We start from the raw sequence: 21763 nt of genomic DNA, 5'->3' as shown, positions 1-21763 counted from the left end.
TCAGGCCATCATCATTTCTTGCCTGAATTACAGCAACAGCCTCCTACCTGGTCTCCCTTCTGCCAATCTCATACTTCCTACAATCTCCTCTCCACTCTGAAGCCAGAGTGACTTTCCCCAAATACAAATCTGATCATGTCACTCCCTGCTTAATGTTTTTTTATAGTTTCTCATTATATTTATGTTAAAATTCTCAGTACTAGCATGGTGTCCACTACCTGAGGTGATATGGCCTCTGCTAGCTCTCCAGCTTCATTTCCCCTTCTAACCTGCCTCATATACCATAAGATTGAGGTGCCCCAAGCTTTTTAAAAGCTCATTTAAAGGATCTTATTATCTTTTATCTTCAGGTGTTTGTCCCTGCTGTTTTCTCTGCCTGGAATACCATCTCCTTCCACCCCATTCCTTTCTCTCTTGGGCTTTGCATAGCCAAAATCTACTCACCCCTCAGGTTTTGGCTTGAATAACACTTGTCAAGCCCAGAATGGGATACCTGAAATGTACTGCTGTATGTCTTTTTTCTCTGAATGTATCATCCAGTGACAGGCACGTGGGCGGACACTCAATATATTATTGAATGAAGAAAGAAATTAGTTCAATGGATTCTCTTGGATTGTTTGGAAGGATTGTCTAAGCCAGCTGGGTGAGTTTCATTTTAGGTGGAGCTACCTCCCTTCCTCCAAACATGAGACTCAGGCATGGCCCACATACCTGGCCATAGGGCCACAGGTCAGGGCTTGGCAGGTGATCCAAGTCAAGGCAATAGGGCACGGTCAGAGCTGAGACCAGGCCTTCTGCTTGAGGAACCAGGAAAAATGTTTTTAATTTCCACTGGCCTTAGAACTGTGAGAATGGAAGAAGCAAACACAGAGGGAAACAGAGCCAAAAGTTGGAGGGGGAGAGAGAGCGAAGAATGGGAAGAGTGTCAGTCTCCTCATTTCCAATTGTGGCCTGGGTTATCCCTCCACTTTGGAGAAACTGCTCAATTCTAAGCTTGTTTATTTGTTCCCATGGTCAAACTTAAGGGAAGATAGAGTGCGGCCATCCCCAGGCATGAGAGGCCAGAGAGGCTTGTGTGCAGCAAAATGTGCTGAAGCTGGAAGCTCCCTGGGGAAAAGCAGGACATCAGTCCAGGGACTCTCACGCTTCCTTCCGGAAATATGTAATAAGCACTCAGAATATTCAAGGCTCGCGTTTTTCAAAGGGCTTGGGTGCTTCATACTCAATCAGAAGCTCCAGGGCCCAGGAATCTGCATTTAAAACCAGCTCTGGAGGTCATTCACAGTCACATTCACACTTAAGCCACACAGTTCTAGGCACTGCGCTGGGTGCTAGGGACCTAACCCGGAAAAGGGAGCCGTGCTTCCTGACTTCCCAGTCTATTTATGTGTGTGAACGGCTGATCACAATAAGACGACGTGGGCGCTAGGATGGAGCCAGGGAGATCACAGCCGGGGCTTCGCTCAGACTGGGGTGGGCAGGGGAGTCACAGAAGGGGCCTCAAGGCTAAGCCTGAAGGAAGGTCTGCAGCTCTGGAGAGAAATCTGTACCTCAGGGAAACACGGGCCACGGCTCGCGGACGCGAAGTGCAGCCGTGGCCGTGAATGAAATGGAGCGAGAACCGGGCGACGGCCCGGCTTGTGCAAGACCCCAAGCCACCCTAGCCCTCCCTCCCAACACGTCGCCGGCTCGCGCCCTCGAGGGTCCTCCCACCCTCCGCGGAGCTGAGCGGGGCGCACGACCAACCCCGTCCCCAGCCTACCCGAGCGGCGATGGGCGGGGCTCGGCTCCGCGGGACGCTCCCCCGCCGCCCTGCGGCTGCGCGAGAGCGGCCCGCCCTGCGCGATGACGTCAGCGCGCCCCTGCGCTGCTGGGGACAAGTGGGGTCCTCCGGCGGGGAGGCGCAGAGGCTCGGGTAAGCCCGGCTGGGCGGGGAAGAGGATGGGCAGGGGAGGGAGCTCCCCGAGCGCGGGGTCGCGGTCCCGACCCGGAGCGGGAGCCCTGGAAATGCTCAGCATCGCTTCTTCTCTTCCCAGTAGGCCCTGCCCGGCCGGGCCATGGAGTTTCCGGACCTCGGGGCTCACTGTTCGGAGCCGAGCTGTCAGCGCTTGGGTGAGGGGCGGAGCGCGAGGGGGTGGGGCCGGGTGAAGAGGGGCTGCGAGCTGCTGGGGAAGCGGAGGGTGGGCTCCCGGGGCTGGAAATACCCGGAGGGGCGGGGCTCGGAGTTGGGGCGGCGCCAAAGGGGGCGTGGCTAAGGATGTTGGACTAGGCCCCGGGTGGTTTGTTGTAAACTAGGTGGTGTTTTCCTTCCTCTGAGTGGAAGGCTTGACTGACCGGAACATCAGGGTCCCACTGGACCTGCAATGTGACATACTCCCTGCAGATTTTCTGCCGCTCAAGTGCGACGCCTGCTCGGGCATCTTCTGTGCAGACCATGTGGCCTATGCTCAGCATCACTGTGGATCTGCTTACCAAAAGGTGAGGGGGCGGTCTGAGGATGATAGAGGGTAGGTGGAGGATGCATCGAGAATCCCCGAAATTCCTCGGCCTCCTGTCTCCTCTTCGTTATTGTCTGAGTTTCTTTCAGGACCAGAGATTTGGTTGAAGTGGGGCTGGGTCACAGACTGAGCCCTGTTCCTTAACCATAGGATATCCAAGTACCTGTATGCCCACTCTGCAATGTGCCTGTGCCTGTGGCCAGAGGGGAGCCCCCTGACCGCGCTGTGGGGGAGCACATTGACCGAGACTGTCGCTCGGATCCAGCACAGCAAAAACGTAAGGTAAGCTTTGAAGGGGTTAGTCATGACCCAGCTGGGCCTATGGATGCCTAGAAACCTGAATAGCTGCTCTTATTGGGTTGGAAAAGGGGTCAGAATCTCAGCAGAGACAAACCTTCCCAACTCCACCTCAGATCTTCACCAATAAGTGTGAACGCTCTGGCTGCCGGCAGCGGGAAATGATGAAACTGACCTGTGAACGCTGTGGCCAAAACTTCTGCATCAAGCATCGTCACCCACTGGACCATGATTGCTCTGGGGAGGGGCACCCAACCAGCCTAGCAGGGTAATTGCACTCAAGTCTTCTACTTGCCTTTGGGACCATCCCATCCTTCTGGAACTCACTCAGCCTTTATAACTACAAGCTGGGAAGCCTGAACCCTGTCCTCTTTAACCAGGGGAGTCTTAACTTCCTTTTCAAGTGCATATTTTTCCAGACTGTTTGGAGAAACTCCCCTCCTGACTTCCTGGGAAAGGCCTGGGAGGAGCATGCAAGCTGACTGCTCTTGGAGACATGCCAAGAGTGTCTCTTCCCTACAGACTTGCTGCCATCTCCAGAGCACAAGGTCTGGCTTCTTCTACAAGCACCATCCCCAGCCCAAGTCGGACCTTTCCTTTATCTACCTCTCCCAGCAGGTAGGCCTGCCTATTTCTTCTCTCCCCTTTCCCCCCTTCACATCTCTGACCTCTGCCTCTTGAATGTCTGCCTTAGAGCCACAGCCCAGTCTCTGTCATGGACTGCTCCTCCAGTGATTGCTTTGCAGAATGGCTTGGTGAGTTGGGCAGAGGTTAGAAGGACAGAAGCAAACCCACACAGAGTAAAGTCCAAGGCAACTGGTCTTGTTTCTCTTTTTGCAGAGTGAGGATGAGGCTCTTCAGAGAGCCCTAGAATTGTCCCTGGCAGAGACCAAACCACAGGTCCCAAGGTACCTATTCTCTGGTGAAAGAGGGTAGAATGTGGGCAAGAGCTCTGTTTGGAAGGAGGTAGGTGGGACCACTCCAGCCTATTGCAAGATAATAGTTAAGAACTTGGGGCCCAAATTAAGCTTACTAACTATATGATCTTTGACAAGTTCTTTAATCCATTATATGGTCTTAATTTCTCTATAAAATGGGACCATACTAATATCTACCTTGTATAGATATTGAGATAATATTGAAAGTGTACAGCACAGTGATGCCTATCAGATCAGATGCTTACATTTTAGATATTATTGTCATCCAACTTAAGCTGCTTCTCTCTCCCAGTTCTCAGGAGGAAGAAGACTTAGCTTTAGCACAAGCACTGTCAGCCAGTGAGGCAGAGTACCGACGGCAGCAGGTATGAGGATGGGGTAGAGATGGGGTCCTGCACTGGGAGGGAGTAAGGAGTTTTGTGGGGGTTTCTTCCAATTGGCTGAAAGTTTTGGAGTGGTGGTTATCTTTTTGTTTTCAGTATGACTCCAGCCCACACTGAGCTTGGAAGTGAGGACTGTCCCCTCATTTCCTTGACATCACACCCTGTCTTCCCTTCCTTCCCCTCTCCTTGCTCCAGGCCCAAAGCCGCAGCCTGAAGCCGTCCAACTGCAGCCTGTGCTAGGGCCTTGGGCTTGGGGAGGGAGGCTCAGCTGAGGAGGACTGTGGCCCTCACATCTCTAGGGTCCACAGGGAGAGGAGGCCAGGAGCAGCCTGGAGTGAAGACGAGGAGTGACACAGAGGCTGTTTCCAGGGAGCATCAAGAGAAGCAGCTTGCGGAACTGAGCCTATAGAAGGCCCTGCTGGCCTCTCCAGCTGCGTGGGAGAAAGCAGCTATGAACTGCTTCCTTGTTGGGCCCTTGGAGGATGCTGGCCAGGCCCCACTCAACTCCCTGCATCATGTCATCTCCCTTACACTGGGGCTGCCTCCGCGTGTAGAGACAGGGAGGGCCCTGGGAAGAATAAAGGATATTGGTAGTTAATACCACATCCAAGTGGTGTGTTTCTTTTTCTTTTCCATCCAAAACCAGTAGAGTCCTGTCAAGAATGCTTACCTGATCTAAGGGTAGAGGTCTGCTGCAATATGCCACACCACAAAGTCACAGTGATCCTACCACAGTCCACACTTTTATTTCCTCAAAAAGTGCTTTACTGAAAGGTCCTTTTCCCTCACTATAGCTAGCACAGCACCCCAAGATCAGGGTGAAATATGCCAGGGAAGAAGGATACATCTTATTCCCTCTGAGTTACCCTTGGGAAGAAGTGGCCACAACTTTGGTGACCATGCCTTAGACTAGGGCTTGGTGTCTTCAGAGATTTCATCCTGAACCTGCTGCTGTAGCCGCCACATATCAGCATATACCCCGCCTCGGGACAACAGAGAGTCGTGCCTGGGGCAAGGAGGAAAGTGTAAATCACAAAGATCAGTTTTACCATAAGAGTCCTTTCTGCCACCCCACAAAGATGATGGGTTTGGTGAGAGACAGCTCCTCCAGAGGCCCCTGGGACTTCACAACTGTATCCTGGGCCCACAATTCAGGGGTCAGCCCTGTTCATCCTGGTGTGTCCCTTACCGTCCTCTCTCCACAATGCAGCCCTCCTTGATGACGAGGATCTGGTCAGCGTTGACCACAGTTGAGAGCCTGAGAAGTCAGAGACCAGTTACCCACCACACCACCAAAAATGGGCCCCGCTGCCTGCTGTCCCGGTCCTATACCTGTGTGCTACTACGATGGTGGTGCGGTTGGCACAGACTTTGGCCAGAGAAGCCTGGATGGCCCTCTCATTAGATGTATCCAGTGCCGACGTTGCCTACAGAGAAGGTCTGGGTAAAACTGCCCTTGCCACCCAAATCCCCCGGGGGAAGAAGGATAGGCAAGTTGCTGGCTCAGGCCTCAGGTATCAAAAAGAACCTTGTTTGCGCTTGAGAACTGTAAGGTGTTTTGTGAAACATGGATTCGTGATCTCTCCCCCAGATGGAAAACGGTGCCCAGCAGGAATGGCGTGCACACAGGCAGGGCAGAAGGGAGGGGTGAAGGCTGCCCAGGGCCCTCACCTCATCCAGCAGAATGATGTCGGGGGCTTTGAGAATGGTGCGGGCAATGGCGGCACGCTGCTTCTCCCCGCCGCTCAGCTTCAGTCCCCGCTCGCCCACCTGCGTCTCATACCCTGTGGATATTGCCCACCTCCCTCAAGTCACACATGATAAACTTGGTTTCTGTGACCAGAAACCGCAAGGAAGTGATGGAACAGAGGTCAGAGGGAGTAACAGGGTTAAACTGGGCCAGGGAGGCTCACCGTCAGGGAAAGACATAATGGAGTCATGGATGCCTGCAGCCTTGGCGGCAGCCTCCACCTCGTCATTCCCAGCTGTGATGCGGCCATAGCGAATGTTGTTGGCAATGGTGTCATTGAAGAGGACAGTGTCCTGGGGCACGACTCCAATGTGAGACCGGAGGGAGGCCTGGGTCACCTGGGGCCAAGAGACCACATGCCTTGGCCTGTGAGATCCCCCCCAGGCCTGGGAGGAAGGATGGGCTGGTGGAAAGCACATGAGACGAAAGGCCCTGGGTAAAATTCCCGCCACTACCATCCCAAACCCTAGCTGTGTGGGCAAATCACTCAACCTCTCTGAGTCTGTTTCCCTATCAATAAAGAGAAAATTCACTTTCTCTCCCTGCTTCTCTAGACTGCTACAGATCTTTGTACCCTGTACAGTAACCATACCAGTGATTCTCATGACTCTTTTTCTCGTGTATCGTGTGGATCAGATGGTGCTGAAAAGGCTAAGGTCTCTTGCCCCAGCTTTTTGCAGAAATGACATCTCCTTCTCTCCCTTGATGCTGAGGACTTACCATTCTTTTACACACAGACCCTTAGATGACAGTTTCCTCCCAAAACAACCTCACCTGTGAAATGTCCTGACCATCTATTCGGATGCAGCCAGAGCTGATGTCATAGAAGCGAAAGAGCAGACGCAAAATTGTGCTTTTCCCTGCTCCAGATGGGCCCACCTATTGCATTGGAAACAGAGGGAAACCATTCTTAGGTCCATTGGCTTTAAGGCTTTTTCTCCAAGAGGCCACTAATGTCCATGGAGGCTGCCACATTCACAGGGCTCTCTAACTCCCAGCCTGGGTAACAAGCTACCATGGGTACTGGAATAAGGGCTGGGCCAAGTGGCTAGGTCTCCTCTTACCAGGGCCAGGGTCTGTCCAGGCATCACAGTGAAGGACACATCCTGCAGGGTCTCCCGCCTGCAAGGAAGAGTGGGAATGGTCAGCAGGTCTGCTAAACTCCCAGTGCCCCCTTCCATCACTAGAGCTGTTCCTAGGCCCTGACCCTACCCTGCTTGGGCTCTCTTCCCAAGAAGCAAGGGTGGCTGAGAAGCAGGGATGAGGGGCAGGAAGGCAGTGTGTAAGTGGACAGTGAGAAAGGGGGCAAAGGGGAGGGGCTCACCCATCACTGTAGCTGAAGTGCACATTCTCAAACTCAATCTGGCCCCTCTGAAAATGAAGGGGCCCTGCTCCAGGAAGGTCCTTCACCTGGGAGAATGCCACCAATGTGTCGCAGTGTTACAGGTCTGGTATTCTCCAGATGCAAGAAACACCATGCTGGCTCCCACTCCCTAAAAACCCCACTCCTCTCTCTCCACTCACTTCTGTCTCCTCTTTCAGCAGGTCAAACATATTCTCCATGTCAATGAAGTTAGTCTGGATCATCCTGCAAGAAGAGTAATGGTTGGAGCTCTGTGAAGAGCTGGGGAAATAACAATGCAGTAGACAGGTGAAGGCCAGGGATCAGGTTACCTGTAGTAGGTGCCAAACCAGTTGAGGGGCATGTATAGCTGGATGATGTAAGTGCCAAAGAGTACAAAGTCCCCAATCTGTGGTGATCCAGGAAGAGGACCATGTCACAAGAGGCCTTCGGGTTGTCACCTTGCCTGCTTCTGTCATCTTTCCACTTCCCACCCAGGAGCCTGGTGGCCCAGACATAGGCCCCAGGCCCCTCTTCCCTGTCCCCAGCACAATTCCCTCACCTGTAGCTTCTGCTCACTGACAAAGTATGCGCAAAGCAGTGAGCCAGCGAGGAGCCCAAATCCAATCACTAGATTCTGAGTCTGATTCAGTAAAACCAGTGAAGCGCTTGACTTCCACTCCAAACCCTGGGGAAGTAACACGGGAGACAGGAATGTCATATATGTGCTGACCATCACCAAATCCAAACCTAGGTCCAGGCACCTTCAGTCTCACAGCCCAAATTTTACTCTTCTCAGCCCTGGCAATTCCACAAGTCCAGGCCATTGCTGTCAGTAGGCCTCAAGCTAGTGTCCTCACCTGATATTTAATGATGGCCTCTCGATAGCGATCCACTTCATAACCTTCCGCATTGTAGTACTTCACCTGATGAATCCAAAGCACTGTTGTTTGACATGGCTGCAGCATTCAGCACCTGGACCGCTGCCTCCAGGTCCCCAATCCCTCCTTCCCAATTTTAAACAGTACATCTCGCACTCCCAGCTCCTCTGCAGCCCCGGTAGTCTCAAGCACACTCCTCCACATTTCCATGCCTCACACCACTGCCACTGAGGCCTCTGTTACCGTCTCAAAGTTTATCAAAGAGTCCACGGCCTGTGCCCGGGTAGCATTCTCCTGTGTGTTCATATCACGTCGAAACTTTGTTCTCCACTCAGTGATCACGATGGTCAGGGCTAGAGAGAAAGGAGGAGGGAAAGGAGAAGAGATCAAGACATCACTCCCAACAGCCACATATGTATGTCTGCTGCCTACTACACGCTAACCCTACACTACAGTCCAGGGACCCAGATTCTGAAGGGAGAGCACCCTAGGCTCCCTGGGGGAAGGGGCTGTGTCCAGGATATCTTTGCAGCCTGTACAAAGCCTCATTACTTTTGATGAACAAATCAAAGCAAGCTGCATCTGTTACATAGTGAAGTTTGTCCTTGACCTGTATCCACAACGGGCACCTAATGTGACCAGGATGTCCTGGTCCTCCACCCAGGTTGAGCTAAGGTTCCCTTGGCAGAGGAGCATGCCCACCCACCATGTTGGGCAGCAGCAAGAGACTATTCAAGCGTACTCATCTACAGCCTTCCAAACTGGGTCACCCAAGTGGGGTCAGGACTTATGCTCAAGGGAGCCCTTGGAGAGTTCAGGGAGCTGGTTTTACCAAGTAGCACTCACTGAGGTAAAGACTCATGCACAGGAACACAATGAGGCCAAACCAGGCATTGAAGAACATGCTGAAGTAGATGATGCCAATGATGATGTCAACCAGCGTGGGGATAACGTTAAATACCAGGTAGCTGGGAGGGGAAATCAAGTGACAAAGAAAGGTTTAGGGGCTCGGAGCCAGCAACTCTACATCTAGGAGTTTCAGTGTGGTGTTTTGTTTTCAACAGCAACAGACTGGAATCAAGCTAAATGCCCTTCAAGAGGTGCATGGCTAAATGAAACACGACACGTCCAAACTATAGGATCCTCTGAGTCAGTCATAACCAAGGGGGGAGATCTTCATGTTTGAATGAGAAACATCTCCATAATGTTTTGTTAACAATGCAACTCTGAGGATGACACCTATATCATGATAACATTTGTTTTAGGAAAAACTTGCACGATACCACTTTAGTTCTGGGAGTCTGCACATATACGTGTAAAAATGCAAAGAAGCAGAACTCAACATACTAAATGCAATGGGAACTTCTGGAGAAGTGAAAAGAATTCAAGAGACTTGCTCTCAATCTACTTTAAGTTATTATGAGAGCATATGTAAGTAATAAGTAATCTTATTAGAAAAAGAAAGAGGGCCCAGCCATTGTGGTTCAGTGGCTGAGCACTGAACCAAGAGGTTGCTGATTTGATTCCCGGTCAGGGCACATGCCCAGGTTTCAGGCTGGATCCTCAGTAGGGGGAATGCTGGGGGCAGCCGATGGATGATGTTTCTCACTGATGTTTCTATCTCTCTATCCCTCTCCCTTCCTCTCTCTTAAAAAGTCAATTAAAACATATTTAAGGAAAAAAAAGAAAGAAAGAAGGTGGAGGGACAGCTCCTCAAGCTGGGTCTGATCTGACAGCCCTTCCATCCCTGCTTTTCCAGCCCCACCCTCCCACACTCCCTTTCTAGGGCTTCGTACCTGAGCAGCCCAGTGACACTGGATGTGCCACGGTCCACAACCCGCAGCACTTCCCCTGTGCGACGCCCCAGGTGCCAGCGCAGTGAGAGTGCGTGAAGGTGGGAGAAGAGGCGCAGCTCTACCTGCCTCGATGTGAACTGCTGCACCTTGATCCACAGGAAGGTGCGAAGGTTGCTCACAAAGCCTGGGGGGAGCCAGGGGAGGCTTCAGTAAGGCTAAGGAGACAATAACATCAGCCCTGCACCCAGATGTGAAAGGTCAGAAAGCCCCAAAGAGCCCAGGGGAGGAATGCCTGTGGGAGGGGACTATTAATAGGGAGGAGGGGGAAAGGCCAGTACCAACCAGGGTGAGAGTCCCTCATACCTGTACTACCAGTGCCACCCCCCTGGAGGAACCTGAGGAAGACGTAGGTGGTAACAGTCCAGGCCAGGGAGTGCCAAGGTGCCTTCTCGGTCAGCAAGTTCACTATGGAGAAAATGAGTCAAAGCCCACTTAAGGCCCATAGGGCACTCTTCAGGAGAGAATGCCCCAGGCACCAGCCATAGCTTCTTTCTGAGCACCCAGCTTTCAACTCTGTTGCACTGCCCTAGGTTAGGGACCCCCAACCACTAGGCCAATGAAGGACCAGAGCGCTGTGCTAGCAGCACTCTTTCTCCCCCTCACCTATGTCCCTATAGAAGATGGGGACTAACACATTCAGTCCCCGGTCCAACACCATGAGCCCCAGGCAGATGAGCACAACAAGCTGCAGAGCTGGACTCCCCCGAGGCCACAGGTAGCTACTTAGTAGGCGGAGCTTCCTGCCAAGGTCTCGCCAGGTAGACCGAGGTGGCCCTTCTGTTGAATGAACCTAGGGTGGTGAACAAAGAAGAGGGAAGCTCAAAAATCATAAAGAAGTGCACTAACCAGATACTTCCTAGAGAAAATGTATGGGATTACAGCTCCCAGGCATCTTGGACCCACAAGTAATCCCTGATGGGGTCACAAAGGCTAACAAGGCACATGAAATTTGGGAAAGAAAGAGTTTATTATGATGGGGAAAAATGATGACAGCAAATGAAATTAAGATGGACCCTAAGGTTCAGAAATTGAGGTGTACCTGGCTCCTCTCTACATCTGGATCTTCTTCATTGACCCGAAATGAGTAGGACTGGGGACGAAGTCCAGGGGCCCAGAGCCCCAGGACAAAAAGCCCTCCAGAGACCACATACCGCAGCACCCACAGGCTAAACTGAACCTAGAATGAAACACATGTGGGGAGAGTATCAAACAGGGCCAAATCCCATGGTTACTACTTGTAATAGGGCTGGGGGCTGGTGTAGGGCTTGCACCCTGGTCCTCCTTAGAGGCCCAGCATCTAAAATAATGGACTGGGGAAAAAAAGCCACAATGACTCAGCACAGACACGCCCCACCAGCTGGCTATCAGCTCCCAGCCAGCACCAGCCCCTCCCTTCTTCCCTTTATTAGAGTCATCCCAAAGCCAGTATAACCAGACTTGACATCTTTCTTACCAACCTCTGCCACCCACGCTTCCCCTTTCCCCGTGAGGTGCCTCACCTGCTGGCCCAAGTCCGCCCTTGCCCACCACCATTGTGGGCTGTTCCAAGATACCAGGGCCAGGTTCTCCACTGCAAACGCCACAGTCCAGAGGAGCAGGAGACCCGGGCTGTGACTGAATTTGATCCAGGCGCCCATTGCTAGCTTCTGCCGTGCCTGGCTCCGTTCCATGAGGAGGAGCCCCAAGCCACAGGCACTGGCCAGAGTCCCCAGTATGGAAGCCAGCAGTAGGTAACCTGGCAGGGGGGCCGCCAGGGCAGTGCCCACTCGACCAACCAGGCCAGCCAGGGGCAAGGCCACCTGAAGTGTGGCCAGAAGCAGCTGCAGCACGTAGGGAGTGACACGAGGGCCAGGCCCCCAAGAGAGCGCATCAGGGACAGCAGGCCGCTCCCCACGCTTGCAGGGAAGGGCCAGCACCAAGGCCAGAGCCCCCAGGGCCATCAACATCGAGGGCATGAGGGTGAAGAAGAAGCAGGGGCTCAGGCCACCGTTCACCCAGGCCGGCCCCGCCGGCCCTTCGGCCTCGCAGTAGTTGCCCACAGTCACCATGGCAGTGCGTGGCCGCAGGCTGAGGCTGCGGGGACTGCGGGACGGGAGAGCAGGACCGGCAGCTCCGGGAGGGGCACCGATGCCCGGGAATCCCGGGTCATGAAGCTGCGGGGGTCACAGTCACGGACGCACGTGGACCCAGCCACACCGCCCACTCGCTTCGCGCACGCGCAGCCGCCACGCACTCACGCAAGTCACGTAGGCGTCTCCTCCAGTCCGCTGCCGGCTCCCTGCCGCGACCCTCCCGCTAAGCCCGGCCCGCTAGTATGTTCACAGTCCGACCCCAGCAGCTCCTGTGAGCAGCAGCTCCACCCACCGTAACCGCCCAGTCCCTACCCAGGGTCCCCATTGGCCAAATGTCACCGAAGGGGCGGGGGTTAGTGGTGCTCACTGGGAAGGAAAAATAGAAACACGGAGTCAGCTTGGTCACTTGCCCAGAGCGGGAAATCTGACCGCGCCTCCGGAAGACCTTGACCTCCAGGGAGTCTTGGACGGGGAATGGCCCTTCCGCCAAGACAGCTAGCTCAGTTGTCCAACCCACTGCATAGGCCCACTTTCCCACAGGGCCTGTCCCGGTCCCCAGCCACCGGTAGGGGTCACACGCACCCCACTCCGCTTGTTCCCAGAACCCTAGCCACACGCGACACGACTGCGACCTGGTCAAAGTCCCTTCTTTATTAAGGGTAATCAAGCTGTACACAGTCCCCACCACGTTCGGCTGTGAGTTCAGGCAGAGCAATTCACTTCTCACCCTCAGCGGACCGGAGCTGAGTGAGGGGTGGGGCAGAGGGTGAGAGCTGGGTCCCAGCATGCAATGTGGCAGCCCAAAGCCTAGGGCGAAGCCATCCCGCCGCCCCTTTGTCCCCCTCTAGGGGACAGCGGGAGGCAGGCCAGAGCTCTCTTGCTGGGAGGTAGACAGGCCAGGGCACACTCCAACCCTGTCCCTTGTGCAGGTGTGGTAGTGGTGGTGGGGAATGGGGGTACAATAAGCGTAATGGGGGCCAGCAAGGCCTGAGTTTCCCAAGGGCCCATCCAAAAAATTGGACAGGGCAGCAAAAAATTTCCATCCTGCTCCTGTAATTTAGAAACCATCCTTTTTAGTGTCAAAAGAGTGAGAGGAGCTGGGAGCTAGGACCTCTACGCCAATACAAATCAAAAGCTGAACAGAAGGGGAGCAAGCGAACAGAACCACAGCAAGTAGCTCACATGCCAATGATGTGCAGGAAGGGGAGGGGTGAGCAGGCTGCAGCACTGGGAGAGAACCAGGGGTGAGGTAAGGGCCACAGCCTGAGCTGCTCATCTGTTCAGGGTGAGGAGAGGGAGACCACAGAGGCTGAGGGTCCAGGCCCAAGCTCCCCACTCCACGGTTGGCACAGGTTCTCCCTGGTTGGCAGCTTCTGTGGTGGGCAGTCCTCTGGAGAGTTGTAGGGGCAGGTGCAAAGGTGGCAGTACTGGGGCTGGGCTGGGGACCAGTTTCTAGCACCACACTCTGAGCCAAGTGGGTTCTTGGGGATGAGGCTAGAGTCCTGTGTGCCCTGGTTCCTAGGCCCCCAATTTCTCTCCTGGGGCTCTGGCGAGCACAGTATTGGCACCTCCCTTGGCCAGGCACGGATACACAAACACCACACGCGTTGAGCCAGGCAGCACTCAGAGAAGCCCTCCATGGCAAGCGGATGGGATGGCAGGGCAACAGATGCCTCCATCCTGGGGCATAGGGACCCTCCTCAACCTTGTCTATACCTGTGGAGAGAAAAGGGTTGGCAGTAGAGATAGTCTTCAGCTATCTGCTAACCCAACAGATGTCTGAAGATAAAGGAAAAAATCAAGCCCTGGATTTCAGAGCAGGTGAAGGAAGAAAGGGGAGTATATGTCGGAGGGGAGGGTGCAGTATCTTTGCTTGAGAGGCCCACTTTCCTTTGCATGAGAAGCTTTGACCTCAGCCTGGAAGTTGCTACTTCTCACAGTTATCAGGTCCTGGAGCCCTTACCTTGTGCACCTGAGGGGGAAGCTCATCCTCTGAGCCCTCCTCGGGCACGGGCTCTGGGTGCCTTGATGCTGACTGTCCATCTTCAGCCCACCCTCCAAGGGGCAGCCGAGAGAAGTGAGAGGGAGCCCGGGGCACTGTGCCAGGATCTAGAGACACAAATAAACATACTCTTAGAATGAATACAAACGAGAAGGATTCTGGGGCAGCCCTGGGTGGGGGCAGGGAGGGGTTATTCTCCTTGGCCTGGTCCCTCTGACCTCTTTCTTCACCAAGAGGCACAAAAGAACTACCCTTTCCTGAAGGCTGTGTCCTCCTATATGCCACTGGATACCTGTGATGCCCCCGTAGCGTCTCTGGAAGCCCCCTTGCAGGGCAGTGGTCTCAGGTGCTCCAGGCCGGGGTGCAGCACAGGGATAGCTGGCAGAGCGGGGAATAGGTTGCGGGTGCCGGGCGCCCTCTCCCCCCTCTTCAGGGGCACTCTCCCCACTGTCATCACTCTCCTGACGGTGCCACACATGCCGCTCAGGTTCAGCCTGGGCCTGCTGCTTGTGGAGCTGAGAAGTGGGGGGCTCATTAGTTGTGAACAAAAGAATATGTCTGAAACAGCTGCTCCTCACCATGGTATCAGCCAGTTCCCATTTATAGCACCTCATCTAGAATCACTGACCCAGAGTTTTACAGGTTAAATTCTTAGCAGACACCTGGAATGAGCTGTGCAAAAGTTATAATAGCACTCACTGTACCTAGTCATTTGATTCAAGAACAAACTGTGGATCTAAGTGCCAGGCACTCTTTTAGGTGCTGGGAAAAACAGACAAACATCCCAGCCCATGTGGGGCTTATATACTCGGGATTGAGGGAGGGCAGAGAAAAGACAATAAACAAAGAAACAAGGAAAAAATACAGTATGTCAGATGGTGCTAAATGCTATGGAGGAAAACAGAGCAGGGAGATTCAGAAAGGTGGGCAAGGGAGGCTTTTACTCAGTGTGGCCAGAGATGGTCTCATGGAAAAGGTAAGAGCAGAGACCTGAATAAGGAGAAGGAAGGAGCCATCTGAATATCTCAGGGAAAGGGATTCTTAGCAGGGGAAACCATAGTGTGTAAAGGCCCTTTATGAGAATAAGCTTGGCTAAATGGATAGTAAGAGGGTATATGTTGGAATGGAAACTGTAGAGCAGGTAAATGGCAGAGCAGGGATTTGAACCTATGTCTTGCTTCTCCATGTCTAAAACTCTCTATTTTCTATTTTTCAACTGCTACCTTGGTTCTATGGCCTTGCCCCTTGCTGCCTACTCACCTGGTGCATATAGAGGGCATGCAGGCTCATCTCAGTGGATGCATATTCTGACAGCACCAGGCTCTGCATCTGTCCTTCCCACACACTGCTCCCAGAGCTGGCTGTCCTGGCATCCATCCTGTCCCTCCCAGCACAAACAGACAGCAGTCATCAACATTTCTGAGACCCACACAAAATGCTATGCCCTCCCATCTTAGCCCACTTCTACTCACCCAGAGCCTGTCATGGTACTGGGAGCTCGGCCCGTGGGAGCCTGACCAGGTTGCAGAGGGGAGAAGGAGCGCAGGGCAGAGGCAACTTCAGCCCTGTGTCTGGAACTCTGCAGATCTCTGGGCAGTGAGGGGCCCCGGCAGGATGAGCCAGCTACCACATTTGCAATAAGGCTCAGTGGCTATGAAAGAAAGGAGTGAGAATTCTCAGGGTAGGAGGGAAGCCTCTGGGGCCCTCAGTATTCTGCACATCAGCGCCCAATGCCACAGACTGAACATAGAGAAGGAAAACCATAGGGTAGGTCCTTCCACCCCATGCATAGTTCTCAACTCCAGCTCTTGGAGTCCACTCTCCCCATCACCTCCCAGTCCCCAGGAACATACCTCAGACTCAGATTGTAAGGACTGGATGGACGTAAAGAGGGCATTTTCAGGGAGTAGACCCCCTTGGGCAAGACCAGCGGCTGCTCCGTCCCGTTGAACCTGCTCTTTGAGGAAACCCAGGAAGGCCGTGCTCTCACGTGGTGGCTGCCAGCCAGGGTTGGTGATGGCAAAGTGCATGAGTGACAACTCTGTTTTCCCATCCTCTGCTTGCTGGTACACTGAGGCTTCGGTCTGACCAGCGGATAGCCACTGCACAATAGAAGCCACAGTGAGAATAGTCCTTTTCGTACCTTTCCTGCTAGTGGGGAAGCTTTGCCCCTGGAGGACAGAGACAGCAATGCACTGCTGTATCTTGTCCAGGGGCCCTGGTGCCCACCCCAGGAGTGGCCACATGCTGGGCTAATTGCTTGGCTTGTGGTTTTCTCAAGGGAACTTCTTGGCCAAGGGTGCAAATTTAAGGCTAAAATCCAGCCCAGGCTCCAGTTTATCAAGCAGTGTGTGTCCTGGTACAGGGCTGCCTTTTTGTGATGTGTTGGCTCAGAAGGGGTACCTTTTTGCATTTTGCCAGCACCACCTCTGGTCACCTGCCCCCTCCTCTCCCAGTACCTGGGGATGCCCATGCTGGCGAACATCCATCTGGGCAAAGGAGCAGGTATCTCCAACACCAACAACCTCCACAGTGAAATTGCGAAAGAAGTCTATAATCTCCAGGGCCCGTGGACGCAGGCAGAAGATGAGGATGAGGGGTGTGACAATGGGGCTCAGTAGCTCCTCCAAGATGAACACCTAAAAGGGAAGGGCCCAAGGTCATGAGAGCAGGAAGGATCCTAGCCCTCACCATCGAGCTATCAGCCAGTTTCTAGCAGGCCCTAACTCCAACTCCACTCACTGCCTTGTACTGGAAGAGCTGGGCAAACTCGTCCCGGGTCTGCGAGCGGTGGGCATTACCCTGCCAGTGGTCAGGCATATAGTGGATGTGAGCGAGGATCACGCGGAGCAGCTGCTCAGGGCAGAACACCATGTGCTGGTCCGGGATAAAGGACCTATGGGATCAGGGTTATAGTGAGATGTCACCCTTGCCAGGGAATGCTAGTCAGCTTGCTCCCACCTCCTACCCTGCCCACCTGCACACGGTCACAGTGACCCCCAGGAGTGTGACGGTGGTGAGGACGTGTTCCACAGCTAATACATCTTCATCGTAGATGGTGAGGGCAATTAGCACGGCCAGGATGGAGCCAGCAAAGAAGGCACCATTCTTGGCCAGCAGTGTCAGCAGAGGTGACAAGAAGCAATTCATGTACTTGGAGGCGGGCTTGTAGCCACGGTTCAGGCGGGACTGCAGCTCATGCTCCAGCTCGTTGAAGTGGCGGAGGTAGCAGCGGCCATAGAGTGACCAGCAACGTGCTCCTAGGGCCCCAGGCTCCCGCTTCAGCACCTCAGCATAGCTGAAGAAGGCATAGAGGATCTGCCAGATGAGGATGAGGGGGCACAGCAGGAAGTTGGCGATGCCAATCCACAGGATGCGATTGCTGAGGCGCTGGGCCAGTTCTAGCCGCTGCCCCCCACGTTTGTACTCAGCCTTGAGGCTCCACTCATTGAGAAACAGAGAGCCAGGTCCCCAGAAGAGGATCAGCTCAAAGTTGTACTTGAGGCCACGGGTGAAGAAGACAGCCTCCCCAAGGCCAGGCAGGCGGAAGCGCAGGGGCAGGAGGGATTTGTTCACCAGCGCCACCATGTAGTTCTGGAAGCGGAGGATACGGTGGTAGATGTCCAGCTCTGTCAGCTCACGCTTGTGGATGCAGATCTGGTGCTCTTTCTGGGTCTGCACAATACGGGCCTGCACTTCCTGCCACGTGCAGTATGGAAGGGCAGACTGTGGGATGGGGAAGAGACAGGTATGGAAGGTGGAATGGTTGCCTTGACCCTTGCCCTGCATTAGCTGTGAGGCTCAGGGGTCCTGTGGTTAGCTGAGTGGAGCCCTTAAGCAGCTGCTCCCTGACCTGCGAATGACAGCTGAGGATGCCTAATGCCCAGGAATGCACCCCACCCATCCCAAGCTACAGAAGACATCTTGGGCTGTGGTGCTAACTGCCCAACTTCCCAGTCTCACCATGGGGATGCGCAGAGCATGCAGGTAGAAAGAGTGGATCTCCCAGTAGCAGCAAATGTTATAGATGAACTTGATAAGCCGGTGAACCCAGAAGACAGCAGCAATAACCAGGATTGTGATGAGGGAGCCATTTTCCTGAATTCTGGTAGAGTCAAATAAGGGAAGAAAGGGTACCCTTAAGGAGTCTTGGCAGACATGCTGCTCTCCTGGAGGATTCAGCAAGGCTAAGCCTGAGTCTGTGTTCTAGGGAATGTGTTACTGCCTCACATTCCACTCCATTCCCCACCTGCAAGCAGGACTACAGGCTCTGATGCCCTCTGACCTGCAGCCCTTACCTGGCATTACAGACTTGGGCAGGCAAAAAGGCATCTGGCAGAGTCACCTTGACGGGCTCGGTAGGGTGAAGACTGTGGTTCACCATCTTGTTGGCAAATAAGATGTCATAGTCCACACAGCTGACCAGAAAGGTGGTGAAAGCAACCACAAAGAGGAACTGCCTGGGGAGTCAGGAAGAGTGGGCGCAGCCCAAGAGTCAGAGAGGCACCAGTGAAATAACATAGGAAAGAGAGGAGTCTGGAAGCACAGAACAAGATTAGAGAGCAACCTCTGGGAAATGGAGGGACTGGAGAATTCCCAGTGGGCTCTCTCTACTGCTCAGCCCCATAAACCAGCTCCTATTTTTTTGCTCTTAGCCTTAGGCCCTATGAAATCAGCCTGCTTTTGCCTCATCGTAATCTCTGCCACTGCTTACTGGACTCTTTTGAAAGTCTTATGATTATTGTCACTGGTTCCTGGTCCCTGATTTCCTTTTGAGATGGTAGTTAGAAACCTTTTGGGGACTTGAACTCTTTTCTTACTGAGAGAGGGCTTCCTAATCCCTTCCTTTTTGGCAAGGCCCTATGGCTCCTTCGTCTTAGAAGGCACTCTGCCCAGCAGCAGACCTAAGGTGCAATCGAGGCAGAAGAGAGACACATTCCTCAAGCAACTGGCTTCTCTGACTGAACCATGCCCATTCCAATGGAGCTCTGATGAAATGATCAAGTCTGAGTTCTCTTCATGGAAGAGAGAGAACTTGGGAAGCTTTCCTTACATGGGAGATAAAAAAGGTGAAGGCTATAAATTTTGGTGCCATATCCAGTCCCTGAAATACAAATATTTACAGAATTTTGAGCCTAGGACTGAGATGCATTGGCAGGCAGGGCCAGAGGTGAGCTCAAGGAGAGCAAAAACTGAGTTGTAGTCCTTCACCAAATCATCCCTTTTTATACTTACATAAGCTCGAAGATCTCCCCAATGAGCATACAAGTGAAGCCATTCTTCTGGTGTAGATTATAAACGTGTAATTCTTAAGAAAAAGTGGCTGGTAGACACGGCAATTAAGAGCACAGACTTTGGTGTTATAGCTGAGTTTAAGTCCTGGCTCTATGACTTTCTAGTTGTGTAATTTTGGCCAAGTACTTAACCTCTTTAAGCTTTTGTCTCCAGTGGTATATTGGGAATAACAGCACCTGTCTCATCAGATTATTAGGTCTAAGATAATGCAGGTAAAGTATTTAACACAGAGCTGACACAGAATGAGTTAAAAGACATTAATTATTATGGTTATTAGCATCCCATCAAAAAGGAGTGTCACTCTTAGAGAGGTTCTTTATAAATTAACACCATAAAGTAAAAGGCACATAGCTCTTAGTAAATGTGGGGTATCATTACTTACAACATTATTTCTCCAACCTTTTTTAACCTCAAGAGTTCCATCCCCTTTATAGGGATTGGAGTCAAACCCACCCCAACTTCCCATCAGGGGTCTGGCTTAGAGAGGGGCTAAAGGTCCCACAGCTCCAATAGACACACAAAGGATATTCGAGAGAAGAAGAGGTCAAGGTTTTCGATGTGGTGCCAAGGTGCTGTGGGCACAGGAGCAGAGATGTCAGAGCCCTGAAGGAAGGTAAGCCCCTTGCTCCCATAGCGTTCTTCCACCAACTCTCCCCCATGCCCCAGCTCTGGCTGTCATGGTCAAGAACTCACACTTGCTCCCCTCAGGGACGTGCACCAACAGGTCCTCCTCTCCTGGGGGTGAATCGCTGTAGGAGGCCTCTAGGCGCTGGTATTCAGTGTCAAACTGCGCCATCACCACCGCCCCCTGTCCACCTTATCCACCTACCAGTAAAGAGAAAGAAGAGACCCAGAGTCAGTTCCCCGTGCTGCTTGTCTGCTGTCCTGCCTACTAGACCAGGAGTGAGAAAGAATCCTTGGTTTCCACTACCAGTCTTCTTGACTCAAAGACAGAGAAGGAGTAGTAATGAAAGAAGAACAGCAAGCTCAGGGCTTGGAAGACCTTAACTGACCAATGAGGTCAGTCATTTCCAGAGCCATTACTAAGTGTCTGCTGAGGCCTTACTGGCCTGAAGCTAGACAATGCCCCTTTGGGGGAGCTGTTTTATCTTCTATTAGTGGAGAGAAGGGGTCCTCTCCCTGCCCTCCTGGAGAAACCTGGTCTCCCAAGGGACTAGCAGTTTGGAAGCACTTTGTAAACAGAGGTTTGAAATAAGCACATGGACTTACCAGCTCCATGGACAAAGTCTTCTGCCCTACAGCCCTTGACGTCCTGGCTCTGCAGCTGCTGGAGAAGAAGGTGTCAGGCCCCAGAGAGTGGGGAGTGGCGACAGAAAAAAAACGAATCTTCCCAGGCACCCACCCAACCCCCACTAAGAGGGGGCCAAGCATGGAACAGGGCGGCACCCTTGCAGCCTAGGGTTATGCATTTCCTCTGGTAGTGCTATAGAGGACCACTCATTCAACTCAAGAGGTGGCTTATTGAAGCTGTGAAGACTGAGTCACTACAGGCCTGAGATCAGTAATGCCCTCTGGACTGTCTCTCCATTGCTCCACTTCAGCCTTAGAAATTAGGCCAACAGGTCCACAAAGCCCAAAACCCACGAAGACCTTTTTGGCCAACCCCCTTCCCCTGCTTTTGTAGCACTGAAGGCGCTGCAGGCAGGCATGGCTCCTGGATAGGAGGTCCTGACTGGGTCAGTGTAGATCCAGATCCCGGGCGAACTGTGTGTTCCATAGGTCCACGGAGCCAGGTATGGTCTAGGTGGCACTCACCCAGTCAGTGTAGACCCTGGGGCCCTGTAGCACAGCCCAGCCTGGCTCCGGTGGGATTCCCTGGGTTAGTGAGAGCCCTGGGTCCAAAGGAACTGACCAAACCCTCAGGGAACTCACCACTCACCTGGGCAATGTGGACCCAGGGCCCATGGAACCCCAGCCGGCCGGGCCTAGGCTCAAGGGTTCCCGCGGATGTTGGAGGAAGGAGCCAGTCCGACGGCGGATACCCCAGGTGGGCTGGGTTGCCTCCCCACACCCAGCAGCAGCGACCTGAGCCCAGCGGGCCCCAGGGTGGCCCGTCTCCCGGCCAAGGGCTCGGCTCCCTACAGCGGACAACCTTGCGCGCGGCCCTGCCGCTCGCGCGCGGCCCCGCCGCCCGCGCGCCCCTTGCTATCAAAACATTCCGGCTGCGCGCCTCCGCCCCGCCCGCGGCGCCCCTTCCTCCGTTCCCCGTTACCCGCCGCGAGCTCACTTAGGTCTCCGCGGGCACCTTCGGCCAGGTCTGGTCCAGGCCCTGAGATACCAGTAACCCGTCTCGCGTTTCACCTCAGGAACCGTGACCCCGGTGATTTCAGGGGCTCCCAAGGCTCCGTTGGACTCGGCCCGACCCAGAGAGCTAGGCCCGGAGTCTGCCACTCACTGTCACCAGCGGCCAGCCTGACCAATGAGCATG

At 53.6% G+C, this 21763-nt stretch overlaps 3 protein-coding genes across 11 annotated transcripts; 1 reads left to right on the top strand and 2 right to left on the bottom strand.

Moving 5' to 3' along the window:
- Positions 1-2016: 2016 nt before the first annotated feature.
- Positions 2017-4724, top strand: ZFAND2B (zinc finger AN1-type containing 2B). Its single transcript, XM_016196828.2, has 9 exons — positions 2017-2112; positions 2384-2478; positions 2649-2780; positions 2912-3063; positions 3318-3413; positions 3490-3550; positions 3636-3703; positions 4026-4098; positions 4312-4724. Exons 1-9 carry the CDS (start codon positions 2058-2060, stop codon positions 4354-4356), a joined length of 777 nt encoding a protein of 258 aa, XP_016052314.2. The 5' UTR covers positions 2017-2057; the 3' UTR covers positions 4357-4724.
- A 122-nt stretch (positions 4725-4846) lies between these two features.
- Positions 4847-12199, bottom strand: ABCB6 (ATP binding cassette subfamily B member 6 (LAN blood group)). 2 transcript variants are annotated; one of them, XM_016196829.2, is made up of 19 exons: positions 11445-12199; positions 10985-11122; positions 10549-10735; positions 10249-10350; positions 9886-10069; positions 8936-9057; positions 8333-8442; positions 8069-8134; positions 7771-7896; positions 7541-7617; positions 7391-7454; positions 7191-7276; positions 6931-6988; positions 6641-6745; positions 6030-6204; positions 5788-5900; positions 5449-5543; positions 5306-5374; positions 4847-5122 (listed from the first exon to the last, which is right to left on the bottom strand). In XM_016196829.2, the coding sequence occupies exons 1-19, from the start codon at positions 11991-11993 to the stop codon at positions 5026-5028; spliced, it is 2523 nt and encodes an 840-aa protein (XP_016052315.2). In that variant the 5' UTR covers positions 11994-12199; the 3' UTR covers positions 4847-5025. The 2 variants fall into 2 exon arrangements, with proteins under 2 accessions (XP_016052315.2, XP_087675708.1); XM_087819582.1 differs by lacking the exons at positions 4847-5122; positions 5306-5374; positions 5449-5543; positions 5788-5900 and having other exon boundaries at positions 6187-6269.
- Positions 12200-12648: 449 nt separating this feature from the next.
- On the bottom strand, positions 12649-21703 carry ATG9A (autophagy related 9A). 8 transcript variants are annotated; one of them, XM_016196836.2, is made up of 16 exons: positions 21563-21703; positions 20545-20602; positions 20008-20139; positions 19843-19886; positions 19255-19319; positions 18318-18479; positions 17983-18124; positions 16997-17745; positions 16762-16915; positions 16479-16658; positions 15873-16121; positions 15492-15670; positions 15280-15403; positions 14312-14534; positions 13981-14126; positions 12649-13733 (listed from the first exon to the last, which is right to left on the bottom strand). In XM_016196836.2, the coding sequence occupies exons 3-16, from the start codon at positions 20108-20110 to the stop codon at positions 13728-13730; spliced, it is 2526 nt and encodes an 841-aa protein (XP_016052322.1). In that variant the 5' UTR covers positions 20111-20139; positions 20545-20602; positions 21563-21703; the 3' UTR covers positions 12649-13727. The 8 variants fall into 8 exon arrangements, with proteins under 8 accessions (XP_016052322.1, XP_016052316.2, XP_016052321.2 ...); XM_016196830.2 differs by lacking the exon at positions 12649-13733 and having other exon boundaries at positions 13774-14126; XM_016196835.2 differs by lacking the exon at positions 12649-13733 and having other exon boundaries at positions 13774-14126; positions 15280-15397.
- Positions 21704-21763: the final 60 nt, after the last annotated feature.

This window comes from Miniopterus natalensis, chromosome 8 (genome assembly GCF_054644295.1).
Source record: "Miniopterus natalensis isolate mMinNat1 chromosome 8, mMinNat1.hap1, whole genome shotgun sequence".
Taxonomy (NCBI): Eukaryota; Metazoa; Chordata; class Mammalia; order Chiroptera; family Miniopteridae; genus Miniopterus; species Miniopterus natalensis.
The sequence above is the reverse complement of the archived record's forward strand: the minus strand, read 5'-3'. Positions and strand labels throughout refer to the sequence as shown.

What these genes read in the sequence shown, in the direction of transcription:
- ATG9A (XM_016196830.2), bottom strand. Translation starts at nt 20,110, where the DNA reads ATGGCGCAGTTTGACACTGAATACCAGCGCCTAGAGGCCTCCTACAGC. An exon ending in GGGGAGATCTTCGAGCTTAT is followed by an intron (nt 18,480 to 19,254) that starts GTAAGTATAAAA and finishes CTGACTCCCCAG; the next exon opens with GCAGTTCCTCTTTGTGGTTG. An exon ending in AGTACCATGACAGGCTCTGG is followed by an intron (nt 15,404 to 15,491) that starts GTGAGTAGAAGT and finishes TTGTGCTGGGAG; the next exon opens with GGACAGGATGGATGCCAGGA.
- ZFAND2B (XM_016196828.2), top strand. Translation starts at nt 2,058, where the DNA reads ATGGAGTTTCCGGACCTCGGGGCTCACTGTTCGGAGCCGAGCTGTCAG. An exon ending in GTGGATCTGCTTACCAAAAG is followed by an intron (nt 2,479 to 2,648) that starts GTGAGGGGGCGG and finishes CCTTAACCATAG; the next exon opens with GATATCCAAGTACCTGTATG. An exon ending in TTGCTTTGCAGAATGGCTTG is followed by an intron (nt 3,551 to 3,635) that starts GTGAGTTGGGCA and finishes CTCTTTTTGCAG; the next exon opens with AGTGAGGATGAGGCTCTTCA.
- ABCB6 (XM_016196829.2), bottom strand. Translation starts at nt 11,993, where the DNA reads ATGGTGACTGTGGGCAACTACTGCGAGGCCGAAGGGCCGGCGGGGCCG. An exon ending in CTTTGATAAACTTTGAGACG is followed by an intron (nt 8,135 to 8,332) that starts GTAACAGAGGCC and finishes TGGATTCATCAG; the next exon opens with GTGAAGTACTACAATGCGGA. An exon ending in TGGTTTGGCACCTACTACAG is followed by an intron (nt 7,455 to 7,540) that starts GTAACCTGATCC and finishes CTCTTCTTGCAG; the next exon opens with GATGATCCAGACTAACTTCA.